This window comes from Balaenoptera acutorostrata, chromosome 20 (genome assembly GCF_949987535.1).
Source record: "Balaenoptera acutorostrata chromosome 20, mBalAcu1.1, whole genome shotgun sequence".
NCBI classification, from domain to species: Eukaryota; Metazoa; Chordata; class Mammalia; order Artiodactyla; family Balaenopteridae; genus Balaenoptera; species Balaenoptera acutorostrata.
The window spans coordinates 37,319,975-37,335,498 of record NC_080083.1 but is presented as its reverse complement, the minus strand read 5'-3'; the positions used below and the strand labels follow the sequence as shown (position 1 = coordinate 37,335,498).

The window sequence follows — 15,524 nt, the reverse complement described above, 5'->3', positions numbered from 1 at the left end:
AACCTACTTTCTGTTTCTATAGATTTTTGCCTATCCTGTATATTTCATGTAAATAGAATTATACAATATGTAGCCCTTGTGACGGGCTTCTTTTGTTTGGCGAAATAATGATGTCAGAGATTTATTTGTATTGTAGCATTTCATTTTTTATTGCTGAATAATATTCCATTGTATAGATATGCCACATTTTATTTATCTATTCATCAGTCGATGGACATTTAGGTTTTGTCCACATATTGGCTATTAAGAATAATGCTGCTCAGAAGACCTAAATAGACATTTCTCCAAAGAAGATATACAGATTGCCAACAAACACATGAAAGGATGCTCAACATCACTAATCATTAGAGAAATGCAAATCAAAACTACAATGAGGTATCACCTCACACTGGTCAGAATGGCCATTATCAAAAAATCTACAAACAAGAAATGCTGGAGAGGGTGTGGAGAAAAGGGAACCCTCTTGCACTGTTGGTGGGAATGGAAATTGATACAGCCACTATGGAGAACAGTATGGAGGTTCCTTAAAAAATTAAAAATAGAACTACCATATGACCCAGCAATCCCACTCCTGGGCATATACCCTGAGAAAACCATAATTCAAAAAGAGACATGTACCACAGTGTTCATCGCAGTACTATTTACAGTAGCCAGGACATGAAAGCAAGCTAAGTGTCCATCAACAGATGAATGGATAAAGAAGATGTGGCACATATATACAATGGAATATTACTCAGCCATAAAAAGAAACAAAATTGAGTTATTTGTAATGAGGTGGATGGACCTAGAATCTGTCATACAGAGTGAAGTAAGTCAGAAAGAGAAAAACAAATACCGTATGCTAACACTTTTATATGGAATCTAAAAAAAAAAAAAAAACGGTTCTGATGAACCTAGGGGCAGGACAGGAATAAAGACGTAGATGTAGAGAATGGACTTGAGGACACGGGGAGGGGGAAGGGTAAGCTGGTACGAATTGAGAGAGTGGCATGGACATATATACACTACCAAGTGTAAAATAGATAGCTAGTGAGAAGCAGCTGCATGGCACAGGGAGATCAGCTCGGTGCTTTGTGACCACCTAGAGGGGTGGGATAGGGAGGGTGGGAGGGACATGCAAGAGGGAGGGGATATGGGGATATATGTATACAAATAGCTGATTCACTTTGTTATACATCAGAAACTAACACAACATTGTAAAGCAATTATACTCCAATAAAGATGTTTTAAAAAATAATGCTGCTATGAACGTTTGTGTACAAGTTTTTGTTTGAACACCTGTTTTCATTTCTCTTGGGTAATATCTGGTAGTGGAATTGCTGGGTCATATGGTAACTCTCTGTTCAGCCTTTTGAGGAACTGCCAGACATTTACAAAATGGCGGCACCATTTTATATTCCCACTGGCAATGTATGAGGGTCCTAATTTCTCTCCATCTTTGACAGCACTTGTTATTGTCCATCTTCTTCACTGTAGCCATCCTAGTGGTTGTAAAGTGGTACCTCATTGTGGTTCATTTTCCTGGTATCAACTGATGTTGAGCATCTTTTCATTTGTTTATTGGTCATTTGTATATCTTCCTTGGATAAATGTCTATTTAGATCCTCTGCTTGTTTTTTTTTTTTTTAACATCTTTATTGAAGTATAATTGCTTTACAATGGTGTGTTAGTTTCTGCTTTATAACAAAGTGAATCAGTTATACATATACATATGTTCCCATATCTCTTCCCTCTTGCATCTCCCTCCCTCCCACCCTCCCTATCCCACCCCTCTAGGTGGTCACAAAGCACCGAGCTGATCTCCCTGTGCTATGTGGCTGCTTCCCACTAGCTATCTATTTTACATTTGGTAGTGTATATATGTCCATGACACTCTCTCACCCTGTCACATCTCACCCCTGCCCCTCCCCATATCCTCAAGTCCATTCTCTAGTAGGTCTGTGTCTTTATTCCTGTCTTGCCACTAGGTTCTTCATGACCTTTTTTTTTTCCCTTAGATTCCATATATATGTGTTAACATACTGTATTTGTTTTTCTCTTTCTGACTTACTTCACTCTGTATGACAGACTCTAACTCCATCCACCTCATTACAAATACCTCCATTTCATTTCTTTTTATGGCTGAGTAATATTCCATTGTATATATGTGCCACATCTTCTTTATCCATTCATCCGATGATGGACACTTAGGTTGCTTCCATGTCCTGGCTATTGTGAATAGAGCTGCAATGAACATTTTGGTACATGACTCTTTTTGAATTATGGTTTTCTCAGGGTATATGCCCAGGAGTGGGATTGCTGGGTCGTATGGTAGTTCTATTTTTAGTTTTTTAAGGAACCTCCATACTGTTCTCCATAATGGCTGTATCAATTTACATTCCCACCAATAGTGCAAGAGTGTTCCCTTTTCTCCACACCCTCTCCAGCATTTATTGTTTCTAGATTTTTTGATGATGGCCATTCTGACCGGTGTGAGATGATACCTCATTGTAGTTTTGATTTGCATTTCTCTAATGATTAATGATGTTGAGCATTCTTTCATGTGTCTGTTGGCCATCTGTATATCTTCTTTGGAGAAATGTCTGTTTAGGTCTTCTGCCCATTTTTGGATGGGGTTGTTTGTTTTTTTGTTATTGAGCTGCATGAGCTGCTTGTAAATCTTGGAGATTAATCCTTTGTCAGTTGCTTCATTTGCAAATATTTTCTCCCATTCTGAGGGTTGTCTTTTGGTCTTGTTTATGGTTTCCTTTGCTGTGCAAAAGCTTTTAAGTTTCATTAGGTCCCATTTGTTTATTTGTGTTTTTATTTCCATTTCTCTAGGAGCTGGGTCAAAAAGGATCTTGCTGTGATTTATGTCATAGAGTGTTCTGCCTATGTTTTCCTCTAAGAGTTTGATAGTGTCTGGCCTTACACTTAGGTCTTTAATCCATTTTTAGTTTATTTTTGTGTATGGTGTCAGGGAGTGTTCTAATTTCATACTTTTACATGTACCTGTCCAATTTTCCCAGCACCACTTATTGAAGAGGCTGTCTTTTCTCCACTGTATATGCTGCCTCCTTTATCAAAGATAAGGTGACCATATGTGCGTGGGTTTATCTCTGGGCTTTCTATCCTGTTCCATTGATCTATATTTCTGTTTTTGTGCCAGTACCAAACTGTCTTGATTACTGTAGCTTTGTAATATAGTCTGAAGTCAGGGAGCCTGATTCCTCCAGCTCCATTTTTCTTTCTCAAGATTGCTTTGGCTATTCGGGGTCTTTTGTGTCTCCATACAAATTGTGAAATTTTTTGTTCTAGTTCTGTGAAAAATGCCAGTGGAAGTTTGATAGGGATTGCATTGAATCTGTAGATTGCTTTGGGTAGTAGAGTCATTTTCACAATGTTGATTCTTCCAATCCAAGAGCATGGTATATCTCTCCATCTATTTGTATCATCTTTAATTTCTTTCATCAGTGTCTTATAGTTTTCTGCATACAGGTCTTTTGTCTGCTTAGGTAGGTTTATTCCTAGATATTTTATTCTTTTTGTTGCAGTGGTAAACGGGAGTGTTTTCTTAATTTCACTTTCAGATTTTTCATCATTAGTATATAGGAATGCAAGAGATTTCTGTGCATTAATTTTGTATCCTGCTACTTTACCAAATTCATTGATTAGCTCTAGTAGTTTTCTGGTGGCAGTTTTAGGATTCTCTATGTATAGTATCATGTCATCTGCAAACAGTGACAGCTTTACTTCTTCTTTTCCGATTTGGATTCCTTTTATTTCTTTGTCTTCTCTGATTGCTGTGGCTAACACTTCCAAAACTATGTTGAATAACAGTGGTGAGAGTGGGCAACCTTGTCTTGTTCCTGATCTTAGTGGAAATGGTTTCAGTTTTTCACCATTGAGGACAATGTTGGCTGTGGGTTTGTCATATATGGCCTTTATTATGTTGAGGAAAGTGCCCTCTATGCCTACTTTCTGCAGGGCTTTTATCATAAATGGGTGTTGAATTTTGTCGAAAGCTTTCTCTGCATCTATTGAGATGATCATATGGTTTTTCTCCTTCAATTTGTTAATATGATGTATCACGTTGATTGATTTGCGTATATTGAAGAATCCTTGCATTCCTGGAATAAACCCCACTTGATCATGGTGTATAATCCTTTTAATGTGCTGTTGGATTCTGTTTGCTACTATTTTGTTGAGGATTTTTGCATCTATGTTCATCAGTGATATTGGCCTGTAGTTTTCTTTCTTTGTGACATCTTTGTCTGGTTTTGGTATCAGGGTGATGGTGGCCTCGTAGAATGAGCTGGGGTGTGTTCCTCCCTCTGCAATATTTTGGAAGAGTTTGAGAAGGATAGATGTTAGCTCTTCTCTAAATGTTTGATAGAATTCGCCTGTAAAGCCATCTGGTCCTGGGCTTTTGTTTGTTGGAAGATTTTTAATCACAGTTTCAATTTCAGTGCTTGTGATTGGTCTGTTCATATTTTCTATTTCTCCTGGTTCAGTCTCGGTAGGTTGTGCATTTCTAAGAATCTGTCCATTTCTTCCAGGTTGTCCATTTTATTGGCATAGAGTTGCTTGTAGTAATCTCTCATGATCGTTTGTATTTCTGCAGTGTCAGTGGTTACTTCTCCTTTTTCATTTCTAATTCTATTGATTTGAGTCTTCTCCCTTTTTCTCTTGATGAGTCTGGCTAATGGTTTTTCAATTTGGTTTATCTTCTCGAAGAACCAGCTTTTAGTTTCATTGATTTTTGCTATTGTTTCCTTCATTTCTTTTTCATTTATTTCTGATCTGATCTTTATGATTTCTTTCCTTCTGCTAGCTTTGGGGTTTTTTTGCTCTTCTTTCTCTAATTGCTTTAGGTGCAAGGTTAGGTTGTTTATTCGAGATGTTTCCTGTCTCTTGATGTAGGCTTGTATTGCTATAAACTTCCCTCTTAGCACTGCTTTTGCTGCGTCGCATAGGTTTTGGGTCGTTGTGTCTCCATTGTCACTTGTTTCTAGGTATTTTTTGATTTCCCCTTTGATTTCTTCAGTGATCACTTCATTATTAAGTAGTGTATTGTGTAGCCTCCATGTGTTTGTATTTTTTACAGATCTTTTCCTGTAATTGATATCTAATCTCATAGCATTGTGGTCGGAAAAGATACTTGATATGATTTCAATTTTCTTAAATTTTCCAAGGCTTGATTTGTGACCCAAGATATGATCTATCCTGGAGAATGTCCCATGAGCACTTGAGAAAAGTGTGTATTCTGTTGTTTTTGGGTGGAATGTCCTATAAATATCAATGAAGTCCATCTTGTTTAATGTATCATTTAAAGCTTGTATTTCCTTATTTATTTTCATTTTGGATGATCTGTCCATTGGTGAAAGTGGGGTGTTAAAGTCCCCTACTATGATTGCATTACTGTCAATTTCCCCTTTTATGGCTGTTAGTATTTGCCTTATGTATTGAGGTGCTCCTATGTTGGGTGCATAAATATTTACAATTGTTATACCTTCCTCTTGGATCGATCCCTTGATCATTATATAGTGTCCTTCTTTGTCTCTTGTAATAGTCTTTATTTTAAAGTCTATTTTGTCTGATATGAGAATTGCTACTCCAGCTTTCTTTTGATTTCCATTTACAGGGAATATCTTTTTCCATCCCCTCATTTCAGTCTGTATGTGTCTCTAGGTCTGAAGTGGGTCTCTTGTAGACAGCATATATATGGGTCTTGTTTTTGTATCCATTCAGCCAGTCTGTATCTTTTGGTGGGAGCATTTAATCCATTTACATTTAAGGTAATTATCGATATGTATGTTCCTAGTCCCATTTTCTTAAATGTTTTGGGTTTGTTGTTGTAGGTGTTTTCCTTCTCTTGTGTTTCTTGCCTAGAGAAGTTCCTTTAGCATTTGTTGTAAAGCTGGTTTGGTGGTGCTGAACTCTCTCAGCTTTTGCTTGTCTGTAAAGGTTTTAATTTCTCCATCAAATCTGAATGAGATCCTTGCTGGGTAGAGTAACCTTGGTTGTAGGTTTTTCTCCTTCATGACTTTAAGTATATCCTGCCACTCCCTTCTGGCTTGCAGAGTTTCTGCTGAAAGATCAGCTGTTAACCTTATGGGGATTCCCTTGTGTGTTATTTGTTGTTTTTCCCTTGCTGCTTTTAATATGTTTTCTTTATATTTAATTTTTGACAGTTTGATTAATATGTGTCTTGGCGTGTTTCTCCTTGGATTTATCCTGTATGGGACTCTCTGTGCTTCCAGGACTTGATTAACTATTTCCTTTCCCATATTAGGGAAGTTTTCAACTATAATCTCTTCAAATATTTTCTCAGTCCCTTTCTTTTTCTCTTCTTCTTCTGGGACCCCTATAATTCGAATGTTGGTGCGTTTAATGTTGTCCCAGAGGTCTCTGAGACTGTCCTCAGTTCTTTTCATTCTTTTTTCTTTATTCTGCTCTGCAGTAGTTATTTCCACTATTTTATCTTCCAGGTCACTTATCCGTTCTTCTGCCTCAGTTATTCTGCTATTGATCCCGTCTAGAGTATTTTTAATTTCATTTATTGTGTTTTTCATTGTTGCTTGGTTCCTCTTTAGTTCTTCTACGTCCTTGTTAAATGTTTCTTGCATTTTGTCTATTCTATTTCCAAGATTTTGGATCATCTTTACTATCATTATTCTGAATTCTTTTTCAGGTAGACTGCCTATTTCCTCTTCATTTGTTAGGTCTGGTGTGTTTTGACCCTGCTCCTTCACCTGCTGTGTGTTTTTTTGTCTTCTCATTTTGCTTATCTTACTGTGTTTGGGGTCTCCTTTTCACAGGCTGCAGGTTCGTAGTTCCCGTTGTTTTTGGTATCTGTCCCCAGTGGCTAAGGTTGGTTCAGTGGGTTGTGTAGGCTTCCTGGTGGAGGGGACTAGTGCCTGTGTTCTGGTGGATGAGGTTGGATCTTGTCTTTCTGGTGGGCATGTCCATGTCAGGTGGTGTGTTTTGGGGTGTCTGTGGCCTTATTATGATTTTAGGCAGCCTCTCTGCTAATGGATGGGGCTGTGTTCCTGTCTTGCTAGTTGTTTGGCATAGGGTGTCCAGCACTGTAGCTTGCTGGTCGTTGAGTGAAGCTGGGTCTTGATGTTGAGATGGAGATCTCTGAGAGATTTTTGCCGTTTGGTATTATGTGGAGCTGGGAGGTCTCTTGTGGACCAGTGTCCTGAAGTTGGCTCTCCCACCTCAGAGGCACAGCCCTGATGCCTGGCTGGAGCACCAAGAGCCTTTCATCCACACAGCTCAGAATAAAAGGGAGAAAAAAATAGAAAGAAAGAAAGAAAGAGGATAAAATAAAATAAAATAAAGCTATTATAATAAAAAATAAGAAAAAAAGTATTAAGAATAAATGTATTCAGAAAAAAATTTTTTTTTAATTTTTAAAAATAGATTTATTAATTTTTTATAATAAAAAATAAGAAAAAATTAAGAAAAAAGTTTATTAAGAAAAATTTTTTAAAAATTTTTTAAAAGAAAAAATATGAAAAAACTTATTAAAAATTTTTTTAATTTCTAAAAAATAGAAAATAAGGAAAAATTATTAAGAAAACATTTATTAGGAAAAAAAAATTTTTTTAAGTAAAAAAAAAAACAAAAAACAGACGGACCTAACCCTAGGACTAATGGTGAAAGCAAAGCTATACCGACAAAATCTCACCCAGAAGCATACACATATACACTCACAAAAAAAGGAAAAGGGGAAAAATTAATATATCCTGCTCCCAATGTCCACCTCTTGAATTTGGGATGATTCGTTGCCTATTCAGGTATTCAACAGATGCAGGCACATCAAGTTATTTGTGGAGCTTTAATCCGCTGCTTCTGAGGCTGCTGGGAGAGATTTCCCTTTCTCTTCTTTGTTCGTACAGCTCCCGGGGTTCAGCTTTGGATTTGGACCCGCCTCTGCGTGTAGGTCGCCTGAGGGCGTCTGTTCCCCGCCCCGACAGAACGGGGTTAAAGGAGCAGCTGCTTCGGGGGCTCTGGCTCACTCAGGCCGGGGGGGAAGGAGGGGCACGGATGTGGGACAAGCCTGCGGCAGCAGAGGCCGGCGTGACGTCACAGCAGCCTGAGGCGCACCGTGCGTTCTCCCGGGGAAGTTGTCCCTGGATCACGGGACCCTGGCAGTAGCGAGCTGCACCAGCTCCCGGGAGGGGCGGTGTGGAGAGTGACCTGTGCTCGCACACAGGCTTCTTGGTGGTGGCAGCAGCAGCCTTAGCGTCTCCTGCCCGTCTCTGGGGTCCGCGCTGATAGCCGCGGCTCGTGCCCGTCTCTGGAGTTCGTTTAGGCGGCGCTCTGAATCCCCTCTCCTTGCATGCCGCAAAACAAAGAGGCAAGAAAAAGTCTCTTGCCTCTTCGGCAGCTGCAGACTTTTTCTCGGGCTCCCTCCTGGCTAGCTGTGGTGCGCTAACCCCTTCAGGCTGTGTTCACGCTGCCAGCCCCAGTCCTCTCCCTGTGATCCGACCGAAGCCCGAGCCTCAGCTCCCAGCCCCCGCCCTCCCTGGCGGCTGAGCAGACAAGCCTCTCGGGCTGGTGAGTGCTGCTCGGCGCCGAGCCTCTGTGCGGGAATCTCTCCATTTTTCCCTCTGTGCCCCTGTTGCTGTGGGATCCGCGCTGATAGCCGCAGCTTGCGCCCCCCTCTGGAGTTCGTTTAGGCGGCGGTCTGAATCCCCTCTCCTTGCGCGCCGTGAAACAAAGAGGCAAGAAAAAGTCTCTTGCCTCTTCGGCAGCTGCAGACTTTTTCTCGGGCTCCCTCCTGGCTAGCTGTGGTGCGCTAACCCCTTCAGGCTGTGTTCACGCTGCCAGCCCCAGTCCTCTCCCTGTGATCAGACCGAAGCCCGAGCCTCAGCTCCCAGCCCCCGCCCGCCCCGGCGGCTGAGCAGACAAGCCTCTCGGGCTGGTGAGTGCTACTCAGCACCGATCCTCCTTGCGGGGATCTCTCCGCTTTGCCCTCCACACCCCTGTGGCTGCGCTCTCCTCCGTGGCTCCAAAGCTTCCCCCCTCTGCCACCCGCAGTCTCTGCCCACGAAGGGGCTTCCTAGTGTGTGGAAACCTTTCCTCCTTCACAGCTCCCTCCCACTGGTGCAGGTCCCGTCCCTATTCTTTTGTCTCTGTTATTTCCTTTTTCTTTTGCCCTACCCAAGTACGTGGGGATTTTCTTGCCTTTTGGGAGGTCTGACGTCTTCTGCCAGTGTTCAGTGGGTGTTCTGTAGGAGCAGTTCCACGTGTATATGTATTTCTACTGTATCTGTGGGAAGGAAGGTGATCTCCGCGTCTTACTCTTCCGCCATCTTGCCCCCCCCCCGCTTGTTTTAAGATTGGGTTATTTGTCTTTTTATTATTGAGTTGTAAGAGCTTTTTATATTTCTGCATATGTTTCCTATTTGCAAAATTTTTCTCACTTTCTTGATAGCACCCTTTGAACCACAATATTTTTCATTTTTTTTTTAAAGTCTTTATTGAATTTGTTACAATATTGCTTCTGTTTTATGTTTTGGTGTTTTGGCTACGAGGCATATGGGATTTTAGCGCCCCAAGCAGGGATCGAATCCACACCACCTGCATTGGAAGGTGAAGTCTTAACCACAGGACCACCAGAGAAATCCCCAATAGTTTTTCATTTTTGATGTCCAGTTTTTTCTTTTGTTGCTTGTTCTTTTGGCATCATATCTAAGAAACTATTATCTAATCCAAGGTCACAAGGATTTATGCCTATTTTCTTCTAATAGTTTTAGCTTTTACTTTTTATTAACTCAAAATGTGATCCATTTTGAGTTAATTTTTGTATATTGTGTGAGGTACGTGTCCAACTTCATTTTTTTGCATGTGGATATTCAGTTGTTCCAGCACCATTTGTTGAAAAACTATTATTTTCCATTGAATCGTCTTTGCATCCTTATCAAAAATTTATTGACTATAAATGTGAGGGTTTACTTCTAAATTCCCAATTCTTTTCCTTTGACCTGTGTGTCTGTTTTTATGCCAGTATTGTATTGTCTTGATTACTGTTGCTTTGTAGTAAGTTTTGAAATCAGAAAATGTGAATCCTCCAAATTTGTTCTTCTTTTTCAAAATTGTTTTGGATATTCTGGGTCGCTTGGATTTCCAAATGAATCATAGGATTAGCTTGTCAATTTCTGCAAAAAAGCCAGCTGAGATTTTTATAGAGATTGAATTGAATCTTTAGATTAATATGGAAATATTCCCATATTAATAGCAGTAAGTCTCATATATGAACATGAGATTCTTCCCATTTATTAAGGCCTTTAATTTCTTTCAATAATATTTTGTAGTTTTCAGAGTTTAAGTTTTATACTTCTCTTGCTAAATTTATTCCTAAGTATTTAATTCTGTTTTATGTTATCCTAAATGGAAGTTTCCTAATTTAATTTTCATTTTTTCATTGCTACTATATAGAAATACAACTGATTTTTTAAAATATTTATTTATTTATTTATTGGCTGCACTGGGTCTTCATTGCAGCACCCGGGCTTCTCTATTTGTGGTGTGCGGTCTCCAGAGTGCGCAGGCTCTCTAGGTGTGGTTTGCAGGCTCAGTTGCCCTGCGGCATGTGGGATCTTAGTTCCCCAACCAGGGATCGAACCCGCGTCCCCTGCATTGGAAAGTGGATTCTTAACCACTGGACCACCAGGGAAGTCCCATTACAACTGATTTTTGTGTATTAATCTTGTATCCTGCAAACTTACTGAACTCATTTATTAGACCTAATAGTTTTTCAATGGATTCCGTAGGGTTTTCTATATACAGGATTATGTCATCTGCAAGTAGAGATAGTTTTACCTCTTCCTTTCTAATCTAGACTCTTTTAATTTCATTTCTTGCATAATTGCCCTGGCTAGCACCAGTACAATGTTAAGTATAAGTGGTGAGAGGAGACAGCTTGTCTTGCTGCTGATCTTAGAAGCAGGGAGGAAGCATTCAGTCTTTCACTTGTTGACCTAGAACAATCAAACAACCAGTTATTTTACCAGCAAAATGGGTTTATTTGGGAACAACAAAGACTTGCAATTCAGGACATGCAATCTATGGTGATCCACAGGCAAATCCAGAGAACAAAAGAGAGGAACTTTCTTTTATAGAGAAGAAGGAGTTGGGAGGGGCTATTATAAACCAAGAGTCCATTGGAGAAAACTGGGAGTTCAAAGTGTAATGGCTTTTCATTGGCTGAGTTGTGTAACAGTCTCTCATTGGCTGGGCTCTTGAAGGGCAAGGAGAAATTGTTCCTTCCTCCTTCTGGGTAGTAAAGTATCAACATTCTTCCTGTTGGAGATACAAAGGTACATCTCTTCCTATTGGGAGATACAAAGGTACATCTCTTCCTATTGGGTCTGCAATTGACATCTATGGGTAGGGCGTGAGCGCTCCCTCTTCTGGTATCCTGACTTACTTAAAATGAGGGTTCTATTTATTAATTTTCACACACCATTGTGATGTTAGTGGGTTTTTTGTAGATGGTCTTTATGAGGCTGAGGAAATTTCCTTCTATTCCTAGTTTGTTGAGTGTTTTTTTATCATGAAGGGCTGTTGAATTTTGTCAAATGCTTTTTCTGCATCTATTGAGATGATCACATGGTCTTTGTCCTTTATCCTATTAATATGGTATATTACATTAATTGATAGCATTTATTTTTTACCTTTTAATTAAACTTCTCATTTTTTCATTCTTTAGCCTTTAGAGGAACTTGGAGGAACCTATTAAATGACATATGCAATAGATGTGATGCAGGTCTTGGAAGTTGATGGTGGTCCTCAGTGAAATTTTTATTTCCAGAACTTCATCAAAAGTACATCTTATACCCCATCAGAAGTTCTGGTAATGGCTATCTAGGATTTTTTTGTTTGGTGTTGTTGAGCGGTGTGAATGTAAAACAAAATTTTAAGTATGCTTATGTAACCCAACTGTATAAATTTATAACATTATCTTGATAGTATATATACTACAGTTTCATTTTTTGGAAGTGGAAAATTTTAACCATGTTATTTATATGCTTGTTAGGCATTATAATTCTTTTATGCATAATAAAGTGTATAGCTAGCACTTCTGGCAATTATAATCATTATCAGTGTATTTTGTCTTTGAAAATTTGTAAATGCCCCCCCAATTTCTTTCAAAATAACATCATTTGTTCTATATTATATATTTCTATCATGTATAGAAATAATATATAATTATGCTCACATAATTGCAGTTTCCTTCTCTTGGACACATTTTTTCTTTTCCATGTGGGTTCCTTCAATTGGTTGCATTGTCATTTTCATTAATGATGCATCTGCTAATTAATTTTTCTTCTTTGAATGCCTGCCCTTTTTGTTCTTGATTTTGCAGTTAAGCTCTATTTTAAATTTCAGTTCTATTTACTGGTATTTCTCTCTAGCTTCTATTGGCTTGTGACCTTCTATGACTTATTTGTAATGTTTACATGTTTATGAAACTGACAGTCCATCTTCTGCCATCGGTGATAATTAATATTTAAATGTTTCTGTAAGATGGTTTAGAAAATAGTTATTTCTTATGGTTAACATATGCATTAGCTTTCTAAATTCATAGCAAGGTCTTGGATTATCAGAAAATGTCATTTACAGGCATATATAAAGTTTTGTTTATTTTTTATTCTGGTGAAATATATGTAGCATAAAATTTACCATTTTAACCACTATTAAGTGTACAGTTCTGTGGCATTAATTACATTCACCTTGTTCTGCAACTGTAAAGTTTTTAAAGAGAAAATAATACCCATTTCTTAGTCCTTCAGATTTTCCTCCTTCTCCCTTAGTACTTTTTCTTTTCCATTGATCAACTTTCCTTTTCTTTTAGATACTGAGGAGTTCCTGGGAGAAGTTTTGCAGAATGAGAACCTCAGTGCTGGTGCAAGGGACAACAGAGACCATATTCTACGGGGCTTGCAGCAAATCAAAGCTAGGTTTGTATAAACCGGTTCCATTATTCTTCTTCATAAGCTTTAAAACAATTTATAATCAGTAAAATCTACTTTAATTGTATATAAATTAGCAAAGTAAGACACACCTATCATAGTTCTTTATACTTGGTAGAGGCTTAATAAATGTGTACTGAATTGCATTGGAGGTAGGCAGGCATATTTAGGGTAGTTTAACCAAAATGGAAATATTTTGATAATTATGTATGTTAAAAAAATTATTCTGCTTTCAGCTTTGGATTGTTATGTTAGTCTTTATTGAACACTTTTGCAAAATGTGTGAAAAGCTAAATATTTATGCTTGTCCAAATTACTGAAAGGAAAGATGATAAGCAGTATGAGATAATTTTCATTAGGATTTTTGGTCTTGATTTTATACCCACATCTCCTTTCCTAATAGAAAACTTAAACTGGACTTACCCAGTTGATTCTCTGAGCATAGTAGAATGTCTTAGTCTCAGACTGATTGGAATATCATGCTCATTAAGTTTTTTTTTTTTTAATTAAAAGCCCTGACCTAATTTGTACCTTTTAGAATGTGAGCACCTGACAGATGCATACACTTGCTTGATGGTGGAAGAAATAAAAATTTTCCTTTACAGTATATTTCCCGACCACCTCTTGCTTGAAATGTGGTAACTGAACGAGAGTTGGGGATAAGAGAGTGTTACTTTACGTCTTTTCCAACTTGGAGGCAATGTGATTCAGAATGTTTGAACTGAGTACTCTTAGTAAAGGGAGAGCAACTGCAGGGGTATGCCTGTGATTTGTGTTTTTTTTGTTTTTTTGGCTGCACCGTGTGGGATTTTAGTTCCCCGCGTTGGGAGCACGGAGTTTGTTTTTGTTGTTGTTGCTGTTGTTTTGGGTTTTTTTTTTGACTGGGTTGGGTCTTCATTGCCGCATGCGAGCTTTCTCTAGCTGCAGCGAGCAGTGGCTACTCTTCATTGCGGTGCGTGGGCTTCCCATTGAGGTGGCCTCTCCTGTTGCGGAGCACGGGCTCCAGACACATGGGCTTCAGTAGTTGTGGCTCCCGGGCTCTAGAGTGCAGGCTCAGTAGTTGTGGCGCACGGGCTTAGTTGCTCCCCGGCATGTGGGATCTTCCCGGACCAGGGATCGAACCTGTGTCCCCTGCATGGGCAGGCAGATTCTTATCCCCTGCGCCACCAGGGAAGCCCGGGAGCATGGAGTCTTAACCACTGGAAAACCAGGAAAGTCCTTATACCTGGAATTTAATTTGTGTGGCTGACCAATCTTAGCATCTACTTTAAAAGCCTCATTGAAACTCCTTAGAAGCAAGCAAGGAGTTTTATCCTTTCAAAGGGCACAGCCAGAATATATTCCTTCCAGGAATGTGAGAGAACCTCACAAGATGCCCTGCTGGATCTTAATTGATCTTTCCTGCTGGCTAATTAAACATCACTTTTACTCAGCAACTGGGGACTGTGTGATTATCAGCCTGGGTTGCCCTGAATAATTGAAACAAACAGAATGCAAAAGATGGGAGCTTTTTGCAAAATGAGAATATCTATAATTTATGGTAGGCTGGAAGAGTGTTTAAAACAAACTTCCCCATAATATTACTTTATTAGTAGATAAGTTTAGGCTTAGTTGTGTACCTGAAGGCTCAGTTAGTAACTTATAGATTTTTTTATTTTTTTAATACAAAGTTGACCTCTGTATTTTAGGATTATTATAAGGATGGCACGAAGAACAAAGGTAGAATTATTTTAAACTGTATTATAGGGAGAGGGTTGCCCATAATATAATTGTGTATGTTGTATTAATGGTATAAATGGTGATACCATTTAATGGTGTTAATGGTATAAATCTGTGATAAGGAATGTAAAAACAATTTTACTGCATCTGTAGAGACAAATATACAATGAGTAGGAATTCTCCTTTCCCGTATTTGTACCACAGAACTTGGAAAGGACTAAATTTCAATCTGAAATTGATAATAAAAGGTGATTTTGTGGTGACTCACCGTTATCGCTTACATATTACTTCTTAGTCCTCTTTTTAAGTGCATACACACACTCATACACACATACCCATGCTCGCACACATAGAAGCTGTATTTGTTATGAGGTAGAGAGGGTTCCTTGTTCTCAAAGGACTTGCTGTGTGGTTTGTGGGATAGACATTCAGGAAATAATCAGCAGGAGTTTTAGGAAACATCTGCATTGTTGATGGGAGCTTTCTGTTCATTGATTTGTTGCAAGGAAGATGACACTTTATTTAGAATTTCATAATTATCAGATCAGGAGGAAATGAGGAGCCAGAAATTAGATACTGTACAAGAAAATGGAAAAATGAGGCTTTCCTTTGGCAAGCTGTTTGAAATTGTCTTACATTTGCCCATTCAATCATCATCCCGTTAATGTAACCCTTGTCTTACTGAATCCTCTTTTTCAGCCACGTTGCATCTATAGCCTCATGTATGGCTGGTTGATGTTATGCCTGTATTGATACCAGCTGGTTTGAAAGCACTGAAAGCTGGTACAGTGCCAGCCACATTTACTTTTTTGTGTGGAAGTCGTATCTCTCCCAGAG

General features: G+C 38.9%; 1 protein-coding gene across 2 annotated transcripts in view; it reads left to right on the top strand.

Moving 5' to 3' along the window:
• SKAP1 (src kinase associated phosphoprotein 1) overlaps positions 1 to 15,524 on the top strand; it is a 286,843-nt gene that overhangs the window by 32,711 nt on the left and 238,608 nt on the right. For both annotated transcript variants that reach the window (XM_007176386.2, XM_057536326.1), the window contains exon 2: positions 12,851 to 12,956. In XM_007176386.2, coding sequence (XP_007176448.1) covers positions 12,851 to 12,956 — 106 coding nt within the window. The remainder of the gene's footprint in view (positions 1 to 12,850; positions 12,957 to 15,524) is intronic.